The sequence below is a fragment of the Lonchura striata genome, chromosome 6 (assembly GCF_046129695.1).
Source record: "Lonchura striata isolate bLonStr1 chromosome 6, bLonStr1.mat, whole genome shotgun sequence".
Taxonomy (NCBI): domain Eukaryota; kingdom Metazoa; phylum Chordata; class Aves; order Passeriformes; family Estrildidae; genus Lonchura; species Lonchura striata.
The window spans coordinates 58,965,579-58,985,200 of record NC_134608.1 but is presented as its reverse complement, the minus strand read 5'-3'; the positions used below and the strand labels follow the sequence as shown (position 1 = coordinate 58,985,200).

The following is a 19,622-nucleotide window of genomic DNA, read 5'->3' as shown; positions in this document are numbered from 1 at the left end:
TTGTGGAACCACTTCTGAAACAGCAACTGAAATAAAAGTTATACAAATAACATAAAAAGTGGCTGTTCAGCATTTTGGGTGGGCATCTTGAATGTGGAGTAGCCGCAGCAGGGGAGAAGAGAAGAAAGATTCTCCTTTCACCCTTCTCCCTCCTCTGACCGTGTTTGAGGCACTGATTTGAGTCTGTCATGCTCAGCAAACCTTCTCCTCCATGGCTGCAAGAAAATTCACTTGGGATTTAGGTGGAAGGGGCTGGTTTTGTGATGGCTGAGTCAAACAGCTGACAGGAAAGGTCAAGGTGTGGCAGAAGGGCAAAGGAGATATGTGCTTTGACCTCAGTGTTTATGGAAGCACAGCCAAGGAAAATCCAGCTGAGCAGCATTTGAGCAATGAGAGGATCCCATGTGAGAGATGCAGAGTTGCCCTGGTGTGCACAGGTACAGATAATGTGATGCTTAAGGCATCAAACCCTACTTTTTACTTTTGTAAGGACACTTTTTCCACCACAGATTGTAAGGAAGAAATGTATTTTTCCACCTTGAAGGTGTCTGCGTTTTCTTCCTTCAAGAAAACAAAGCAGGCCTTTTCAAAACTCAGTCAATGGCAAAACTTTAATTCAGTCCTGAAAAATAATTCAGGTTTGGGCCAAGAAACAAAGTCATCCTCCATAGTAAATGGTAACAGAAAATTTTCTGGAATATGGCTGGCAGCAAGACACAAGTTTAATTTCATGGAGTTACCTTCCAGTGGGGTGTCTGTCCTGCTCCTGGATGTGTGAAGCATATGGAAAGGCTGGCTCATGTGAACAGCTGCCTGCCTTTCCCCTTGGCACATTGCAATGAAGATGTCCAGAAGTAAAATTAAAAAAAACTTCTTACAATTGTCCTAGGGAAACAATTTATGCTGTGACAGCCCATTTCCAGTATATCAACTGCTTTAAATTGTAAAGTTACAGCCAATTTGAGAGAGCAGTGATGTGTGTGTATGTGTGTTTGTGTCTTGTTCTAAGTTACTTTGTGGCATTACTAAGTTCTTTCTTCCAGTCAATTTTAAGAAATAATTTTTTTTTTTTTTTTTTTGGGAAGAGAGTGGGCCTTGAGGGAATCTCCTATCAACATGCTGTGGAATTGGAAAGCAGAAGTAATTTCTGCTCCATAAAGTTGCCTAAACTGTCCCATAACAGGGAGTACCAGCCATGCCTGATGTGAAGGTATCAGTGCTGTGGAATCTGTGCTGCCAGGCTTGGCAGCTGTGTCATGTCCACCTGAAAAGTGAACTTCTGCATACACAGATTTCACCTCCACGGTGTCTTTGTGTGCATTTGTTGGTAATTGTCGTGAGTAAATCTCTAGTTTGTTACCTCTTTGCTATTCCAGAGCTGCATTTTATTTGGGTAACAGACAGCAATTTCCATTGGAGCTCTCTGGCATAAGGGCCAGCAGTTTGCTTAGCCAAGGGCATTTCTGGTCTGGGTGGCAGGGTCTTTCCAGCCAAATCCTAGATGTGGTTTGACCACATCCTTCTGCCTTCCAAGTAATTCCTGACACAATCTAGGGGACTCTGGTTGGCTGGTTTTGTAGTGTGAACACGATTGTGTCTTCAATCAAGTGAATTCTCTTGAAAAGCATGAAGGACTTGGGTTTAGGATTGTTTGTGCCTTAAAAGAAAAATACACATAAAAACTGAAATGCTTGGGTATAAACAGGAGTGGATTTCTGTTCTGTTGTCAGTTTATGGCCCACTTCTGTCTGAGTGCAAGGGCCAGAGGAAGGTGTGCCAGACAGTAGAGAACCTTTTTAAAAACTGCATTAAAAGCATGCAGGGAGGAGCTGTATCAAAGTAGGAACTTGAATCCAGCACTGTTCAGTGTGTACCTGCTCTGGTTTTGCAGCTGTCTCATGCTCAGGGGAGCCAGAATCCTGCCTTGGTTGCAGGGTATAAATCTGGTGCGTATCTGTTTGCTCCTCAGGAACTTTGCTGGCTGGCAAAGACCACTCCTTCAACTTTCAGTTGCCCGAGTTATCTGATCTGAATTTCAGCACTTGTTTATAGCATGCAGGAGCTTCTTGCCAGCAGCTGGCTTAGTGCTTCAGATTTTGAAGTGTGTTCTGTGCTGCTCTGGTTGAGCTCTAAGGATTTCAGAGCGTGCTCTCAAGCTGTGCAGCTTTATTTCTCCAGGTGAGCACTCCACTTTGCTCTTTTGGAGTTAACGTGGGCAGGAATCTGCTCCTCAGGCAGATCCAAGGGCTGGTCAAGTTGGCAGGGCTATGGGAAGCTCTGTCCTTTCCCTGCCTTAACCATATAATGGGCAAATGATGAATTGGAGGGCTGTAATTCCCTGCCTGCTACTGCCTTGCACCATTTCATGGTGATTGCACACGTACATGGCTCTCAGCTGTGCTTCCAGCTAAGCAAATATCTTATTTCTGCCACAGCTGACACACAGCGCTTGAGAAGTGCAGTACTCATTAGGGGGGGTTCTGGCTGCATTTTGCTACCCAGGTAAGTAGCTTGGCCTGTCTGTCTCTCTCAAGGTTTTTAGTGAGGGTGAAAAGTGAGGGATTTTTCAAATGTTGTATTTTGTGTGGTGCACAAAAAAAAAAAAGTGCAAAATGGGATCTTTGGTTGTTTTTTTTCCTCCCTCCTCACTTGACTAAAATCTCACTTATGGTTTCTCAATCAGTGTATGGCATGATTGTTTCCTCTGTTTTGTGGAGAGCTAAATATCCTGTTATTTTCTGTGCTTGCAGCTGAGAGCCTAAAGAATTGTAATATACTCTTTTCATGCTATTTTTGTCATTTTATATTTATAAATTGTTTTATAAGGATTGTATATTTCCAAGACAACTAAATGTGAGAGTGAGATATACAGCGTGGGCTACAGCTTCATTGGGAATACTGGAAAAGTTAAGTACTTTAGAAATATACAGTGTGAGTTTTAAAAAGAGTGTTGTATTTGGAAATAGTTTGCTACTCTTTGCTCTGTCTGGTACACATATATCATCACTTCTGCATGCCTCCTCAATCTTTAAAGTAAAAAGTTGAGTTTAGAAAGAACTCATTTAAGAAGATAAATTACATGTACAGAGTATAATGTATAATACATTTTAAAACTAAAAACAGGTATCTTGTTTCTGAAGAAGACTCCCCAGGATATGTTCTGTATCTGTTCGGTTTTTCAGCTAAGATCCTCCTAAAGCTGCTACAGCCTAAATTACCATTTTGCCTGTCTTATATTATCTTTTTTTGCTTTCAAACCAATAACAGAAATTTGTATTTTCTTTTCTTACAATTGCATATTTATTCTGGCTGAATTCAAGTTGCATCATACCGCTGCAATACACTATAATTTCTCGGTAACAAAATGGTTCACATTCTTAATGAGCTGTTCGCTGCGAGCATCTGCTTGAAGATGAAAATAATTGCTTCCAGATGTTCCCATTTCAAGAGGAGACATTTACTTTAAACGGCACTTGCTTTCAAAGCACAAGTTGGGTCCTCTGGATGCAAGAGGAATTGTCAGCTGTTTTAAATCACAGGAGCTCCATTGAAAACAAACCAGGGGTAGTTAGCTGGTTTGCCTATTTTAAGTCACGAGATTTATGCCAGTTTACTCCAGCTGAGGATATGATTCCCCAGTGTCAGAGCAAATGGTAAAATTTTCTTTGAGCTGATTTAAAAGCAAAGCAAACCCAAGCAGCTGCCTTTCTGCTCTCTTGGACCAGGTAGTGCCTCCACGTTCACACAGGGCTCCTGAACTTGGGCTGAGAGGAGTGAGTGTGGGTTGCTCTGCACTGCATGACAAAGGGTAATTTAGGGGTCTGTAGGAAAAATAAGAAGTAATGCCAGATGGTGCACTCAAAGGACAGATCTTTTGTTTAAAATCCCTAGAGGGATGCCGTGGCTCCTTGCCTTATTAAGAAATATTCCTCCCATATCATGGAATACCATATCAGTGCCCAAAAAAATTCTAAATGTTGTTTTAGCTCAAAAGTTAATAAGAGTCTGTCCATGGGGGCAGAGCTGCCTCATCTTGCTCTTCTTTCTGATGTTCAGTGGCTTTGTTTTGTATCAAAGCTCCCATTTTTAACTCTGCCTTAACCTGCAGCAGTCTGCTATCTTAACAGCTGTGCAGAGCCTGTTCCAGTCTGGACTGGGATGTGCCTCTGAAACTCCTGCAAATTAATGTTATTCTGGAAGACAGAGGAGTTATTTGTAATTATAATTGTAATTTTTAATCACCTGTGTAGAAAGCAATCAATGAAATCCTCCTGGGATTTCATTGACTGCCTCTTAGAATTCTTCAATTAGAAAAAGTCAGTGCAATATCTTTTCCTGATTAGTGCTTGATTTTTTTCATTCAGAGAAGACAAAAAAAGCAAAAAAGCCAAAACCATGAGGTTACATTTCTGTTTATTTTCCCATCCATCCACAAATATCATTGCCAATGTCAGCAGGAATGGGCATGGCATTGGGAATAGTGGGTGGCTTAGATAATTGGTGTTGCAATACAGATGCAAGTTTAGTACTATTTTTAATTTGTGCAATATTCCCCACCAGACTAAAATAACTTAGATGTAGAGCAGATTTTGAAATAAATTTTAACTCGGTAATCTTTGAAGTAACCTTTGTGGATTCTCCAAGCCATGGTTTACGATGTACTGTACAGTCTGAGGCAGAGGAAGAGATGAGAAAAGGCTGCTGGACATGGTGATTTCTGATCCCTTAATACCACCAGCACAGATCCAGATTAACTGTGGCAACTTCAGTTAAATCACTGCCATGTAACTCAAAGCACAGTCTGCTGTGATTCCTCAGTGTGATTCATATGATCAACACACTAATGGGATTTATGAATTATCATAAAATCTTTTAACCATTTGGAAGCCTACATTCTTTCATTAAAAATTCATTTGGAGCTTGGAAAACTAAGTATGAATATTTCAGTAAAGCTTAAAGTTCTGATGGGACTTTTTTATTTTCGAAAATGGAGGTGAGAGAGGCATTTGACGTATGTAATACTCTCTGTTAAATTTTGGATGGTTTCTTGCCTTGGCTTTCCTGAAAAATGAAATAATCAATGAAGGTGTGAATGTTGACCGTTCTCCAAACACACTGATAGGACTCCATCCAGAGTCTGTCTGCTCTGCAATCTGCAAAACAAATCTGGGGCACACAAGCAAAAGCCATGACCAGATTTTTCTCCTGTACACTCTTTCTTAGTTTAGACACTGCCTTTTAGACTCCAGTTAGGACATTTCTTTCACTGCAGTTCCCTCCACACTGTGCAGCTCTCAAAAGCCATCCAGTACTACATGGTGTAAGTTACTATTTATTGGTGTAGAGGTGTTGCTTGTCTCTGCTACTCAATTTGGGTTAAGGTGCTCATTCTGCAATACATCCTTTATTGGATTACACATGACAAGAAGGTCTGCAGGGTAATCCTAAAGAATAACTTTGGCTGATGAGTGTTTTAGGAAGACGCCAGCTCTTTTGTAATGTGCCATTATGTAGGTTTAGGTTTGTTCAGCCTCGGTATTGTTTTTGATTTCATGTCTAGCCCAGGGATTAACTTTACCACACATTTGCTTGAAATGAGGAGTGGGACACGATGGTTTGGTGATTAACACAGAACATTTAGGTGAAAATAACTGCAGCACTTGAGAAACACACTGAGGTTCGTACTGAGGCTTTAATATGGGCCTGCAATAATACACATGGCAGTCTTTCAGTGCTCACATAAATAACTGGGGAAATTGTTCTGCTTTGCTCTCAGGAGCTGCTAAGTCGCACGTCGCTCGAGACTCAGAAATTAGATCTGATGGCTGAAGTCTCAGACCTGAAGATTAAGCTGGTTGGGATGGAAAAGGAGCAGAGTGAATATGAAGAGAAACAGAACAAAGCTGAGGTGAGTTTCTTTCATTAGTTGTTTTTATGTTTTTTTCCATGTCACACACCTGAGCTTTTGGGCTGAAAGCAGCAGGGAATAGGATTTCCCATGCCTGCAGCACAGCCCATGTCACCAATCCTATGAATTCAGTGAGGAGTAGGATTAGGCATTTTCAGCATGCAGTTTCTTTTCCTCTCTCTCATCATACTTCAGAGGTTGTTGTTTGGCTTTCATCAAGGCAGAGTCCCTTCCAGAAGCATTTATTGCAGTGAGTGTTCCCTTAACCCTTTCCTTTCCCTGGGAGCTGGACTGGCATGGCTGTGCCAGGCCTACCAGAGCTCTCCCCTCATTTTTGTGGCAGAAAAGACTGTCAGCTCAGTAGTGTCAGGGGTGCCACAAGCACTGAGATCAGGAATTTTAATGTATTTTAAATAGCACATGGGAGGGAATTTGCCTCAAATGTGTCTTTCCCCTTGTGGCTACATAATAAATAGTGAAAAAAAAATATCATAGGCTGGAAGCTGTTCTAATTACTCCCTTTCAGATGTGGAGATCTCTGGACATCAAAGGAGCTTTAGGTTTTGCTGTACTGGTTAAGAAAGAGAGCATGAAACAGGGAATTCATCTGAGCAACATCCATATCATGGTGGTGAGCAGCAGGTGGGAGCTGGGAAAGAAAGCAATGGTGGAAGAGAGAAATTCATACAAATTGCCATGTGTTGCTCTACTCAGTGGTCCTGTAAGGGGACCAGCTAGCAGGAGAGGACTGCCTAGAAAAGAGAGGGTTGCTCAGTCTGAGATTTATACATTGCTGACTGGGAGGAAAAAAAAAAAAAAAGCCCCACACCCAAACTTTGTTCCATATTGACTTAGGAGGATTTGAAGTCCAGGCAGAATTAGGAGCTGTTTGCTCTCCATAACTCTGCCAGTGGAATAGGTGATAACTCTGCATCAGTACTTTGCCTGCAGTGACGTAGCTCATTTGGGGTGTGTTTGCTTTCAGCTTATTTATTCCCTGAAATTTTCTTTAGAGATGCAAAGATAACATAAAGAGAACAATTTCTGGCAGAGCTTACAAGCCAGAGAGGCACCAGCTGCTGTTTTCACCACCTGTGGCCCTTCTTGTGCTCTCTCAGGCATAATTGCCAGTGCCTTGTGCACAAAGAGGGCCTGAGCATTCTCAAGCTACCTGAAAATCTGAACAGGTCTGAGCAGCACCTGATGGCTGCAGATGGCAGCTTGCTCCCAGTGCCTCCCATAAGAGTGGAATACAGGGCTCAGGATGCCTAAATTATTGCAGGGCATGCACAGCCAGCCTGGCTCCTGGAAAGCAGCAGAGATTTTGGGTGCATTTTTATGGATGGGACTTTTGAGTGCCTGGGAGGTCTGGTCCTGTGAGCTGGGAAATTCTGCTGCTGCTGCAGTGAGGTTTGTGCCCCCTTGGGTGGAAAAGTTGAGCTTTAAGAGCCTGGGTGTCTTTATGGCGCTGCAAAGCGATAGGACACGTTCCTGCTGAGATGGAAAAAGGGATTCTAATCTGATGGAAAAGTTGAGAATCGTTGAGTGTGTGCTGAATTATTAAATACCCCAAGGTGTGATTAGGTTTCTGGCATGTTGGAAGTTGCAAACCTTTGTGTGTGGCAAAGCAAAGTGGGTGTTGTAAGGAAAGGTATGGGACACAAACAGCATTTTTGGTTTGCTTGTTGAGTGATTTGTGTATCTATTTCAGATTCTCCTGAATAAGCAGTAATCCTGTTTATCAGGAGTTGCTTTCAATCAAATTAGATCCTTAGTTGAATTCTAATGCTTTAACCCTATTTCTGCTCCTTTTCCTGTAAATTATACTAATTTTTCAATACAGACATGATTTCAAACATCAGAATGAAATTTGTTGGTGTTCTTTACATTATTAGACTAAAGCTGCTTAAATTTGATAATATTTTGAGTGTTTTCCTGAACTCTTTGCCTCCACTGCTCAACTACATCTTTCTAATGAAGAAACCACTTTGATAAAAACAGTCTACTTGTAGTTTGCTCTTGGTTTTGGCATCCAGTAGTTAAACAATTTTAAACAGCTTGTTCAGATACTTCATGGTTGACCCTGCTATTTCTAAATATAATAATGGGGCTTAAAAAGTTTAAAATTAAATGTGGCATTGCAGGACCATTGCACTCCACCATGTTTTCTCTCTATTCTAATTTTGTGTCAGCTTATTTCACAGCAGCTGTTTCCAGTCACTTAGAATTTATCTATAGAATTATTTTTCTGATTAGGCTGGGAGGAAAGAAAGCAAATTAAAGCATCCTACTAAATATGAGTTTGTGTTAAGATTGGTTTCAATTTGTCTTGTGCAGCTGTCATCTAGGTTTGGTTTTAGTGAGCAGTAAAGAGTTTATCAAGCATCTCTAACCTCCTCTCAAAGGTATCGATTTCACACTGAATGCCACTTGTCTCTGGCTCTTCAAAAGTACATACTAAATATAAAGTGCCATTTATTTATATATATTACAGATGGGCCAGGAGAATAGCTGCTTGTACATGGGCTATCTCACTCCTGGCTTTGTCACTTTAATTCCTTTTCTGGGGAATAAATCCTACTTTTGACACATTAATGCTATGAAGGTTTCTGGACTCTCACTTGAAGGGGTTGTGTAGATTTTCTCTTACTTGAGAAGCCTCAGAAATTTTGAAAATGTGTTTTTCTTAATGTAGCAAGGTATGAGGAAGCAGCATTGGCATAAGATTTATGGCTGCCCAGATGCCTGCTCTACCTGAACGTGGACAAAAGAGACTTTCTGTCTGTCCTGCTTCTTCCTTTTGTAGCATGGGATAAGTCTGTGGGTTTAGCTGTAAGCTGCTGGCAAGTATTTTGTGGCCCTTGTAACTTCTGAATTAAATATCTAGTGCAAAGCTACTTGCAATTCCAAAGAAACCTGAGTCAGCGAGGCACTGACTCCCTCTGGGGAGTCTGGTGTGCTGTCTCATCTGAATCAAGGTGTTGTAGTTAGTGTTAATGAATGTTCATACTGGGAAAGAACATCAAAAAGGCCTGTTCTACCTTGAAACTGGAAAAAATTGCAAAAGCACAAGCTGGAGTTCCACTGGGATAAGGGTTTCTGTCATTTCTGTTCCATCAAGTTGGCCCTGTGGGGTCTGTGGACGTTTCCCTTTCCCCTTTTTTAATCAGACAATTAGAGGATTTTAATAAGACAAGAGGATTGCAAGGCAGCAGCATCCAGAACCTGGTGTGGGTTAACAGAGCTTTGCCAAAGAGGAGCACAGACCAAGCCTTGGAGCTAAAAGACAGCGAGGGAGATGGATGTGAGTGTCCTGCCAGCTCCCCTGCCCGGCTGGTGCTGCTCTGGGAGGTACCTGATTGTGGAGAGGATGGTAAAAAGGCAAACCTAATCCTTGTTTATGTCCATTAAAGGTTGACTGGGTGAAAGAGGATGAGCATCAGACTCTGTGATCCTAATTGAGCATAATATGTATAAAGTAAAATGGCTTTGCTGAATTTCATCTTAAACAGTGAGCTAGAAAAATGTGTGAAACTCTTCTGTGTGAGTTAGGGGAATCTTTGTGAATGTTTAAAATTGCCTGTGAATGCTGTTATTGCCCTGTCCTTGCTATTCCCTAGCTCTAAAGCTCCTCATTTTACTGCAGAGTTGAGGTTACAGGAGGATTGTTGAGGCAACTCTAATGAAGAAAATAATTTAAAAATTATTTGCCACATCATCTGTTGTTCTGTCCACCGAAATCTTCTTCTGTCCTTTGAAAGATGGATTAAGCTCCTCAAATTTGTTCCACTTGAGAAGATTGAGAAACCACAAAACTTATGTTATTAGTGTCCATGAAAGCTAAGAGAAAAGCATTTCAGGCTCTTAATACCTGAAAAAATACTCAGTGCTATTTGCTACAGAGTTGGGGAATTTAGGTGAAATATCTTATGGATTTTTATACTTGACTTTGGTTTGCTTTCTAAGCTGGTTTTTTTGATGTGTGTATCACTGATACACGCACATCCAAGAAGCTGACCAGCAAACTGGTGCACTTTAAAATAATGACTTTTTCTTCTGTGTTATCCTCCTGATTTCTCCTGCATCTGTTTCTTAACTCCTCCTTCACGTCAAGATCCTGCCCAGACAGAGAGAGAGGTAATGGAGTTATTTTTCTGCCCCATGCTAGACCTGGAAACAGAATTACTTTGCTAGTGAATTCTGTGTATTAATTATGAAAGAGTAACTATGGCCCCAGCTGAGCATTTTGCAGTTTCTTCCTACTGGATGATTTGGAAGTACAAATGAATACAATCAACTCCCATTTCAGCAAACGTGTGCCTGTGAGCCAGCATATTAAAATATGTTCCAAATGATCCCTCACATGACTGTAAAACTTTCCAAAAAAAGTTTCTGATCTTAACATCAGAGTCAGAATCATGAATTGGTCTGGAATGTAGATTCTGTTCCATGTAAACTGTGGCTTTGTGCAATACTCATTTACATCTACTTTATCAGAAAGGAAACACATCACCTGTCTTTTTTTAGTTTGCCTTTGGTGTGCTTCACGTGGTTCTTTGTGCTGCAACTGTAGAAATATGTTCTTTGCATCATTTTTTTCCTCACCTGTCTTTTTTTTGTCTTTTTTTGTTTTTTCTCCCTTTCCTCCCATGTTTTCAGTCAGTAGTGAACCTGATCAGTGACCTACAGGAGCAGATGTGTAGACTGCAGCTGGAAATTAATAGTAGGATCCAAGAAAGAAAGTCTCAAGATAGGAAAGCAGACTTGACCCCTAATGGTCCTCAATCTGGTGCAAGATCAGTAGAGCCTCTGGGCCAGAAGAATTGCTCTCAGTGTGAAGTATGAGAAGCTCCCCTTGGCAGAAGCCTCTGTATTGCCTCTTCTCTCTCTCACAGAAACTAAATTCCACTAACCAGAGCTGCCTTGGGAATGTTTTGCCATTAATCTTTGTGGCTTTCATTAGCAAAGAGTAAGAGTGCCATAAAAAACGACCAGAAAAAAAAATCTCACCCCAGACTCTTCGTCCTAGTTACTGGGACAAATTTGGTCTCCATTGATGGCTGTCGACTAAAGCACAGAAATCTGTAAAACCCAATTGCCCCTTTCAGATTTTTCACAGTTTCCATTTCACTTGTAAGTCTGCAGCGCTGGTGGGGTGTGGGTTTTTTGGATTTGGGAGTTGAGATTTGTCTGATGTGCAGCATGTTTTGGCATGGTTTGGTAGTTTGCTACTTTTCCTCGTGATGATGCCACCCCAGCTGTGCTTGATGGTGTGGCCTAACCAGTCCTCTGAGCACAGATTATTGATTCCTGGATATCTTAAAAGCTTAACACAGGTATAAAATAATTTCAGCTAAGAATCTCTGACATACACCCCTTTTTTCTATTGAAAAGAGCCATAATAAAAATAATCTGCTGGTACTTTTAAAATAGCAAATCCAACACGGTTTTGTTTATTCCCTGATATTAGCAGGTACCAGAATTTACATAACAAATCTTGGTTGTATTTGATCAAAAATGTGTCACATGGAAAAACAAAAGCTACTTTGCATAAATGGCTTCTTATCACTGAAGATGGAATGATACTGGTATGCCTAGAAAAAAGCATTTTAATACTTGATTTCAAATCAGATTATTTCCACATCTCTTCAGTTAAAATTTGCATGCCCAGAACTTATAAGTAATCTGCTTGTATTGTGAGGGAATTTTTCAGTAACTTCTCTCATAGGTTTATATTATAAAAATAACTATCCTGTGTGTTACACCTATTTTGAAAATAGTGCTCTTGCTTCTGGGCTTGTTTTTGTGCAGAACTGCTTAATGGACTATTAGAACTGCATGCTGTAGGTTGGGGAAATAATCCGAGAGTCAAATCTAGGAGTCATTCCTAATAAATCTTAATGTAATCCAAGATGTTAGTGTGGTGCTTAATGTATATACTGAACAGGAGCCCAAAATTGGGCTACTCATTCAAACTTTTCCTTTCCTTAGTTCATTTTAAGACATTTTGTTTTGTCAGAGCCCCATCAAGGTTTTAATAATATTGTCTTTTAGAATAAGCAAGATACAATTCTATCAAGGAGTGGGAGAAGGGACATTTAAGGGACAGCTTCTTAGAGCAGGTCACAGTTTTAGTGTGGCAGTTTAATGTTGAATACTGTGTGGCTCATGCATGATCTGTAATTCAGACTGGGAAAAATTAATATCTGCCAGGAAAACCTTACCTTTAATTTCCTTCTTCCTCTGCAGGGTTTGTTACAGGAACTCAGACACCTCAAAATTAAAGTGGAAGAACTGGAAAATGAAAGAAATCAGTATGAGTGGAAATTGAAAGCAACTAAAGTAAGCACAATCCCTGGTATTCTCTAATGACAGGCTTCTATCACCTGGGAAGGGATATGCTCCATTTGTCATGAAATATTTACTTTTCTGACATTTACCTTGTGGCAGGGTAGCTATGAAGTTAAGTTGTCTTTAACCATTTTTGGAATAAATATCTTGGTTTGAAGGTGGTGTAGCTTTCTTTGTGCCTTTTGCTCCCTCCATGCAGTTTTCAGTCTGGTACTTCTTGCAATTCTTATTTTAGGAAACCACAAAAGGCATTTTGACTTGCAAAGAGCTGCTCAAAGTAGAGGCCTCTTTGAAGGCTTCCTGACCTTGATTTGTATAATGGTGACAAGACTCTGTGGGATTTACTTTCCAGCCTGAGGAGACATGCAAAGTTTGTTGGGTGCTTGCTTACTATGGAATTTGTTTTCATAGACATTAAGCCCAAAATACACCATTAGATCATCTGCTTTGACTTTGTGTATATCACACTGCATGGCTGCCTTACACTTTTGTTGACCTTAAGTCCTTCAAAGCTGTTGGATCATAATCTGGAGAAACTTGGCATGTCAAACATTTAATAATTTTCCCCAGCAATTAATTTTTCTACTGGAACATTCTCACTGTTATTTCTAGCTTGAATTTTTAGCCCTTTTCTACTGGATTAAAAAGCACCATAAAATTTTTCCTTCTTGTGCTGTAATCACATCTCCTTTCATTTGTGTAATAATCCCTGTTGATGTGAGTGACTGACTCTTGACTTATGGTTGAATCTTGGAGAAACATTTCAAATTATTAAACTGAATTTTCTATTTAATCCCTGATAGCTTGATCCAGACATGACAAACAGCTATTATTTGTATTAGCATTTCTTTCTTTTGAGAATTCTTGGATGAATAAGAGAATGGTGCTGTCATGTCTTTTTTTCTCATTAAGATAATAGTTCTTCAATCCATGAAAATGTTTTCTCTGACGTGGTGGAGATGAACAGTCTTGGAAAAATATTTTCTCAAGCAGTGTGTGGCCAGCTGCCAAGACAGATAGAAATTATGGAAAATGTAGGAGCAGAAGGAGAATAGTAAAGAAGAATCATAAAACCCACTGAGGGAAAGAAGATGCCAGACTGGAAAGGAAGAGAAAAGTACAAGGAAAGAGATAGGAAACAGAAAAACAATCAGAGATTACAGGAATTAGGCGTTAAGGGGAAAAAAGAGCTTTTAAAAGAGCTCTGAGATTGAGTAGACCAGGGGAGGAGGCAAATCCAGATCTGATATTAAGAGGTCTGCAAGCTTTTGTCTTCCTGTTGTTCCAGCTTCTTAGATGAGAAATTGGAATATATCCATGGCTTGATATAAAAAGCATATTAGTCAGAGGGAAGCATGGGAGCCCTTCAGAGATGCAACAAGGCAGATTCTTCTATTCCACGTGGAATTTTAGGCAGAGCAGTGATGCTACCCTGCAATCCAACTGCTTTCTTCCTGGTGAAAATAAGTTTGTGTGTTAATTAAACCATGTTTCTCTCTGTTTGGATAATGTTTGGTTGTTTGCATCTTTCCTGCTTTATTTTAATATTTTGAGAAACTGGTCAAATAATTTTTTATTCAATAGTCAATATTTTTTTTATTCAATTCAGTAATTTTTTGTCCTTTTTCTTCCCTTTTTATCCTTTTTTTTTCTTCATCTGCAAGGAGGCTTGGTGTGCTTTTACAGGGGAAATGCAGAATGTTGACACACAGAGGCTTTGAGACCTCTGAAGAAAATCTTATCAAACTGCTGCCTTACTAAAATATGCTGCTAGCAGTTTTTCTAATAAATATAAAAAAACTGATTAAAATCACTGCATTTCAGGCTGAAAAATCACAGAATTCTTCTTCCTCTGTCCTGTTGAGCTTTTTCAAGTGAGATTTTCTATCAATATCTAGTGGCAGCCCTAAATCTCCAGTAAATGTAAATGAATATGGTATTCTGTTGTATGTGTGTGGTGGTTTTCCAGGCCATGCTTTCTTTCTATCCCATTTGCTGTTTTGATTAAAAAACAGTTTTGTTATCTTGCTAAGGAGGCTCAGCATTAATAGATTCTCAGTTATACTAATAAGTAGCAATTAGGATTAAAAATAATTGGTATTTAAAAATGCTTTGATATCTTTTAGAGGTCTTCATTAAAAGTTTGAATTCCTTCTAATATTATTAATTAATAGTCATTATTATTATTATGTGACCAACTTTATGGCATTGAGAGCTTTCCAGAGTTTCCTTACCTACATAAATTCCTGGAAAGCATAGTCTGCCTTCTCCAAGAGCTAATTGCATCAGGGAAAATGAGCTTCTCTAATAGCAGTAGCAGCATAAATATGGATTCTTGTCCTAGTGTTTGTGAAATATCCTGAGCTCAATCACAGCCTCACTGGGCTGGGACAGACTCACAGCCAGTGGGTGGGGAAGTTATTCTGCCTTTGCTGTGCTCTTTTCCAGGCTGAGATAGCCCAGCTCCAGGAGCAGCTGGCTCTCAAGGATGCAGAGATAGAACGCTTGCAAAGTCAGCTCTCCAGGACCTCCTCGTACACTGAAGTGGCAGAAAGAGGTAAGAGGAGGGGAAACAAAATTAAAAATTCTGTTTTAAGTTTGCTTTGGTAGCAGCTTGCAAAGAGATCCAAAGCAATACAAGAATGGAGTTAAAATTTATTATGGGAGGAAAAGTAGTGTCAATTCATTCTGTGTTCTGGTCAAGTAAGAGGCCTTTAATGTGTGAAACTCTATTCCAGTCTAGAGGCAGCACAAATTTAAATAAGTATCCTCAGGGCCCTGAAACAGTTTCTGTTGGTGTTTTATTTATAATTGTAAAGACTCATTGTAGTGCAATGGGAATTTATTTTGCAGGTACACCTTGAAAATTTCTCCGAAAAAATCTTTACAGTTTCTGGTTTTTAGGGGGAAAAAAAAAGAGTCACAGTAGTAGCTAAACCTAATATTTCAATGTCCAAATATCCTAAAAGAGTCATTGTTTCTTTTCTTCATGACTGTGTCTCATTCAAGCTCCCTGTCCCATCAAAGTCTGGACTTTCAGTGTCCCTGCCAGCCTGGACTGGTTTAGAGGTCTCTGATACTGCAGGTTTCTGTTTGTTTCTCTTGACACAGGTCAATGGCAAACAAACCAGTTTGTTTAGCCTTTGGTCTCAACCCGTGGTGCCACAGTTCTCTGAAATATTCCCTCCCTGGGGCTCCTGCCAGGAGAACATGGAATTAGGGACCTCTTTTCCTTCTCTGCAGCACCGACACTCGGCCCTGCAGAGGATTTGTGTGCGGTTTAGCACAGGGCACCAGCTTTGCTGCTCTGACAGATTCCGTGGGGGCCAACTGAGGCTTCCCAAGGCTGGGATGTGCATTTCCATGTGCTGTGCTTCCCTCTTCCCAGGGCTTCCCAAGAGCTTCCTCTGGTTCATTCCAACAAAGTGACTTAACATCTCCTTGTGGTGATCTCACTCAGCTGCAGAGCTTGTGCATGTAGAGAGCTGCATGTCTAACCAGAAAATTAGTTTGTCTAACAGCAGTGCTTGGTAGAAGAACCCTTCTACTAATAGAATTATGTATTTTCTGTGAGATTCCCAAATAATTTGTGGTATTTCAAAAGGAAGATAGTGGTATGACAGTCAATCTAGAGCTCAGCAGCATTCAGCTTGTAGAAATGTGGTGAAACTGTCCTTGATTCCAGTGGCAGAAGAATCAAACCCTCTACAAAATCCATCAAGGAAAGCACTTAGACTGTATTTCAACGGAAACAGTAACAATCCTTCTGAAAGCAAACAAAAAAAAATTATTGATCTATCAGAATTTTAGGTGGTCTTCTCAAATAAAGTTGAAAAATGATGTGAATGTATTTGTAGTCTGCTAGAATGCATATCCTAATTAAATTGCAAGATTGATCTAATATGTGCTTTTTCTGCATACTTTATTTGACTCTCACCACTTACCATCGTAGAGGAAGTTTATAGGAGAAGGCTAAAAGAAAAACGTAAGCCTGGCAATTCCCTTTTGGCTTTATCTCACTGCTCCTTTCACACCAGTGTTAACTCAGATGCCTTCTGCAGCAACAAATATTCCATGTTTGTTTAGATCTGGCTGTCTAATTGTAACACACACGAGACACTGCTTTCACTGCTTGCAGCAAGCAGACAGCTCCTTTCCCTGCTCAGTGAGATTTTACTGCAGAAATAAAGGTCAGAGGTTCACAAATCAAATGTTGGACTTCAAAGGGACGTTGTCAAGGTTAACAGAGCCAAAATTAGCAATTACCCCCTTTTATTTGCACATATATAAACCCCATTTAATAATGAGAAAGACAGCTTTAATTGAAATCCTTTCTCTTTGGAGGGGAGGATTTAGGCTTTTTTTATTTTAAATCACTGCATTAAATTAAAAAAAAAAAAGTTGAATAAATGTCCCCATACTTGATGATGTTAATGAATATTGTAAGTAAAATTTGATTTAGTGTGCTTAAATCTACCTTGACACCAGTCCTTTTTGATGTCTAATATTTATAAAGAGAAATTAGTAGGCCCGTGATTTTTTAAAAAAGTCTCCCAATCGCTTGCCCACTGCCTGCTGGCTTTAGTTTTTGATTTGGCTGTGCCTGTGCATGTCCTGTGTCTCTTCTTTGAGAAAACACCTGTGAGATTTACTTACATGTTTTAAACTTAATCATTTCAAGGTGTGCACTTTCCAGAATCCCTGCAATAAAAACTAATTACAGCTTTTTCAAATAGTTTAGCTATGACATTGTGTATTCAACACTCATTTGTAAAACCTTTTTTCACAGCTCTTTGGCAATGTTGATTTTCTTTCCCCTTTCTCCCTTCATGCCTGCTGCCATATCTGTTTTCATGTTTTTTGGGGACAGTTGTCTCTGGTTTAATGTCAAAGCATGAACAGCTGGAGGTGGTAGTTACAAGAGAGGAATTATTTCAGGTTTTGTCTCCATCACACTTGGTTTCCTCAGGAAGACTTGCTGGGACTATTGTGTAGACAAAAATGAGAGTTTTGGTTCAGCAAAGTTAGGACGTGATTAACAACCTCATAAATTTCAGAGAGGGTGTTTTAATTGACTTGATTTAACATTACCTAACCCTAACCATCTGTCACTAAATTGTGGGTGAGAAAATTCTCCATTAGCTCGTGACGTAGATTTAAACCAAGTTACCCATACTGAAACATTTAAGTAAATAACATTTTACAGAATTTCCTTATATCAAACCAGTTTTTCATTATTCCCAAGTTCATGGATGTACTTTAACTACTTCTCAGATGGAATATATTTTCAATCCTACTTTAAATTATTTCCTTAAATATAACAGCAAGCACACTCCCATCTTTCGCAAAATGAGCTTCAGCGTTTCTTTTCTTTTCCATTGCTTGACTTAGTTTAAAATAGTGTTATGTACTCTTTTGTAAGAAAAACCAAAATGTTTGTATTGTGCAATATTTTTAATAGTTCAGCTTCTGAAAAGAATCCACATTAAATGTAGTTTAGTAGTACATTAGCCACGCCACTGACATGGTTTTGGTTATTAGTAAGAACATAGGGAAAGTACCACAAAGCATCTATTTGCAGTAAACGTAGCAAGTCTTATTTCTCTTACAACATTTTAAAACATTTTCAGACCAAGAAGTTCAGAGGTTGAAGATAGGAATGGAGACATTATTGGCTGCAAATGAAGAAAAGGTGAGAAAACAATCCTTGTTCTGCGTGTTAAGAATGAAATTATGGTTTTGAATCTCTGAAATGTTCCAAATAACATTGGTCCTTGCACTTTCTAAAAGGACTAAATGAGAAAGGGAATTCAGGCTTCAGGAGACTGTCATTTTTGTGGTAATAAATCAATTTTTGTGGGATTTTCCTGCATGGTGGCACACCATATATGATCACATAAACAATTACATGCCTCCCTAAAAATTTCCTTTAGCAAGTGGGGAATCCTGACTGTGAAACATTAGTTCTTGAGAACATTAATGTGGCTCATAGCATTTATTTCTCAAAAAACACTCTAATGGCAAACTCCTCTGGTTTCCTTACATCTGTAATTTCACATTGTCCAGCAAATATTGTGTACAAAGGCAAATAACATTCTTTACAAAGCATGTGAAAGACTGATTCTGTTTTCATTCAAATCGCAGAGATGTAGTACGGTGTTTCTGCAGTTAAAAATGAAGGTTTAAAATGTCATTTAATTTGTTTCATGTTTTCCACAGGACCGTCGGATAGAGGAGCTGACACTGCTGCTGAGCCAGTACAGGAGGGTCAAGGACATAATGATTGCAGCTCATGGTAAAATGGCTTGTGAATAATTTCCTGATTTTATTTTTAGTTTATGTGGTGTTTCCTGTGACCATTATGACCTGTGACCATCAGCCATATTTCACAGCATAAAATAATCCATAAATGAGAGGGAGAACTCATTTCCCTTCCACTAAGGAAAACCCTGACAGCTGATGAGACAAATTTTTTTTTGGAGGAACAACTGAAAACCCACATTGCTTTGCTGCACACAATTCTGTGTATTTAACTTCGAAATCTGGGGTGGGGGGGAAAAAATCCCTGTCCCATTTCTCATTGACACTGTAGGAAGTGGAGTGGGTTTTAGGACAATCTAATTTTAAGTTACCACCATAATTTTCAGCACTGACTTGAATCTGGGACCCTTGACCTTCTGAAAGGACAGTTTTGTTCCATGCACACCATCACATGAACAAGCAATAACAATATTTTTAGGCCTTGCATGGCAGAATGGAAACTTGTGTTTAACACACAAAAATAGGGAATGAGAGTAAATGTGTTTAACACACAAAAACAGGGAATGAGAGTAAATCTCTCTCTGAACGTTCATTAAGTAAATCAATAAAAAGAAGCAAGGAACAAGCCATGATGCTCTGGATTGATGACCTGATACTGCAGAAAGCAAACTTTTCCTGTTTTTCTCCCTTTCTACTTCTGCTCTCTAATGTTTCAGGCTCTCCTGTCTCTGGTGGCAGCGAAGAGGAACTTGAGGCAACTTTAAGGAAGTGGAATCTTCTGAATAACTCACAAGGAGAATTACTAAAAACAGAGGTATAGATGTTCTAGAAGCAGGTTCTGCCATACAGATGATTTTTTTCTGTTGATTTCTCTGTAGTAATGTGGGTGAGAGGTCAGCCCTGGTCGAATTTTTGTATTTCTTGGTATGGGCACAGTAGATTCAGCAGAAAACACCACAACTACAAGCTTGAAACTCTTGTATCTTACCCAGGCCTCTGCAGGAGAATTGTCACCAGCTGTGCTCCCTCCAGTACCACACAAAGCCATGGAAATCAGGCAAGACCTTTCTTTCTCCTGTGGTGCTAAAAATTCTACTATTTG

General features: G+C 39.6%; 1 protein-coding gene across 7 annotated transcripts in view; it reads left to right on the top strand.

Moving 5' to 3' along the window:
- Positions 1-19,622, top strand: part of PPFIBP2 (PPFIB scaffold protein 2) — a 96,336-nt gene that overhangs the window by 61,143 nt on the left and 15,571 nt on the right. For 6 of the 7 annotated variants that reach the window (XM_021527572.2, XM_077784388.1, XM_077784385.1 and 3 more), the window contains 8 exons: positions 5,777-5,908; positions 12,158-12,250; positions 14,708-14,816; positions 16,212-16,244; positions 17,890-17,951; positions 18,479-18,554; positions 19,237-19,334; positions 19,513-19,577. In XM_021527572.2, the coding sequence (XP_021383247.2) occupies positions 5,777-5,908; positions 12,158-12,250; positions 14,708-14,816; positions 16,212-16,244; positions 17,890-17,951; positions 18,479-18,554; positions 19,237-19,334; positions 19,513-19,577 (668 nt within the window). The remainder of the gene's footprint in view (positions 1-5,776; positions 5,909-12,157; positions 12,251-14,707; positions 14,817-16,211; positions 16,245-17,889; positions 17,952-18,478; positions 18,555-19,236; positions 19,335-19,512; positions 19,578-19,622) is intronic. The other variant, XM_077784386.1, reaches the window with a different exon arrangement.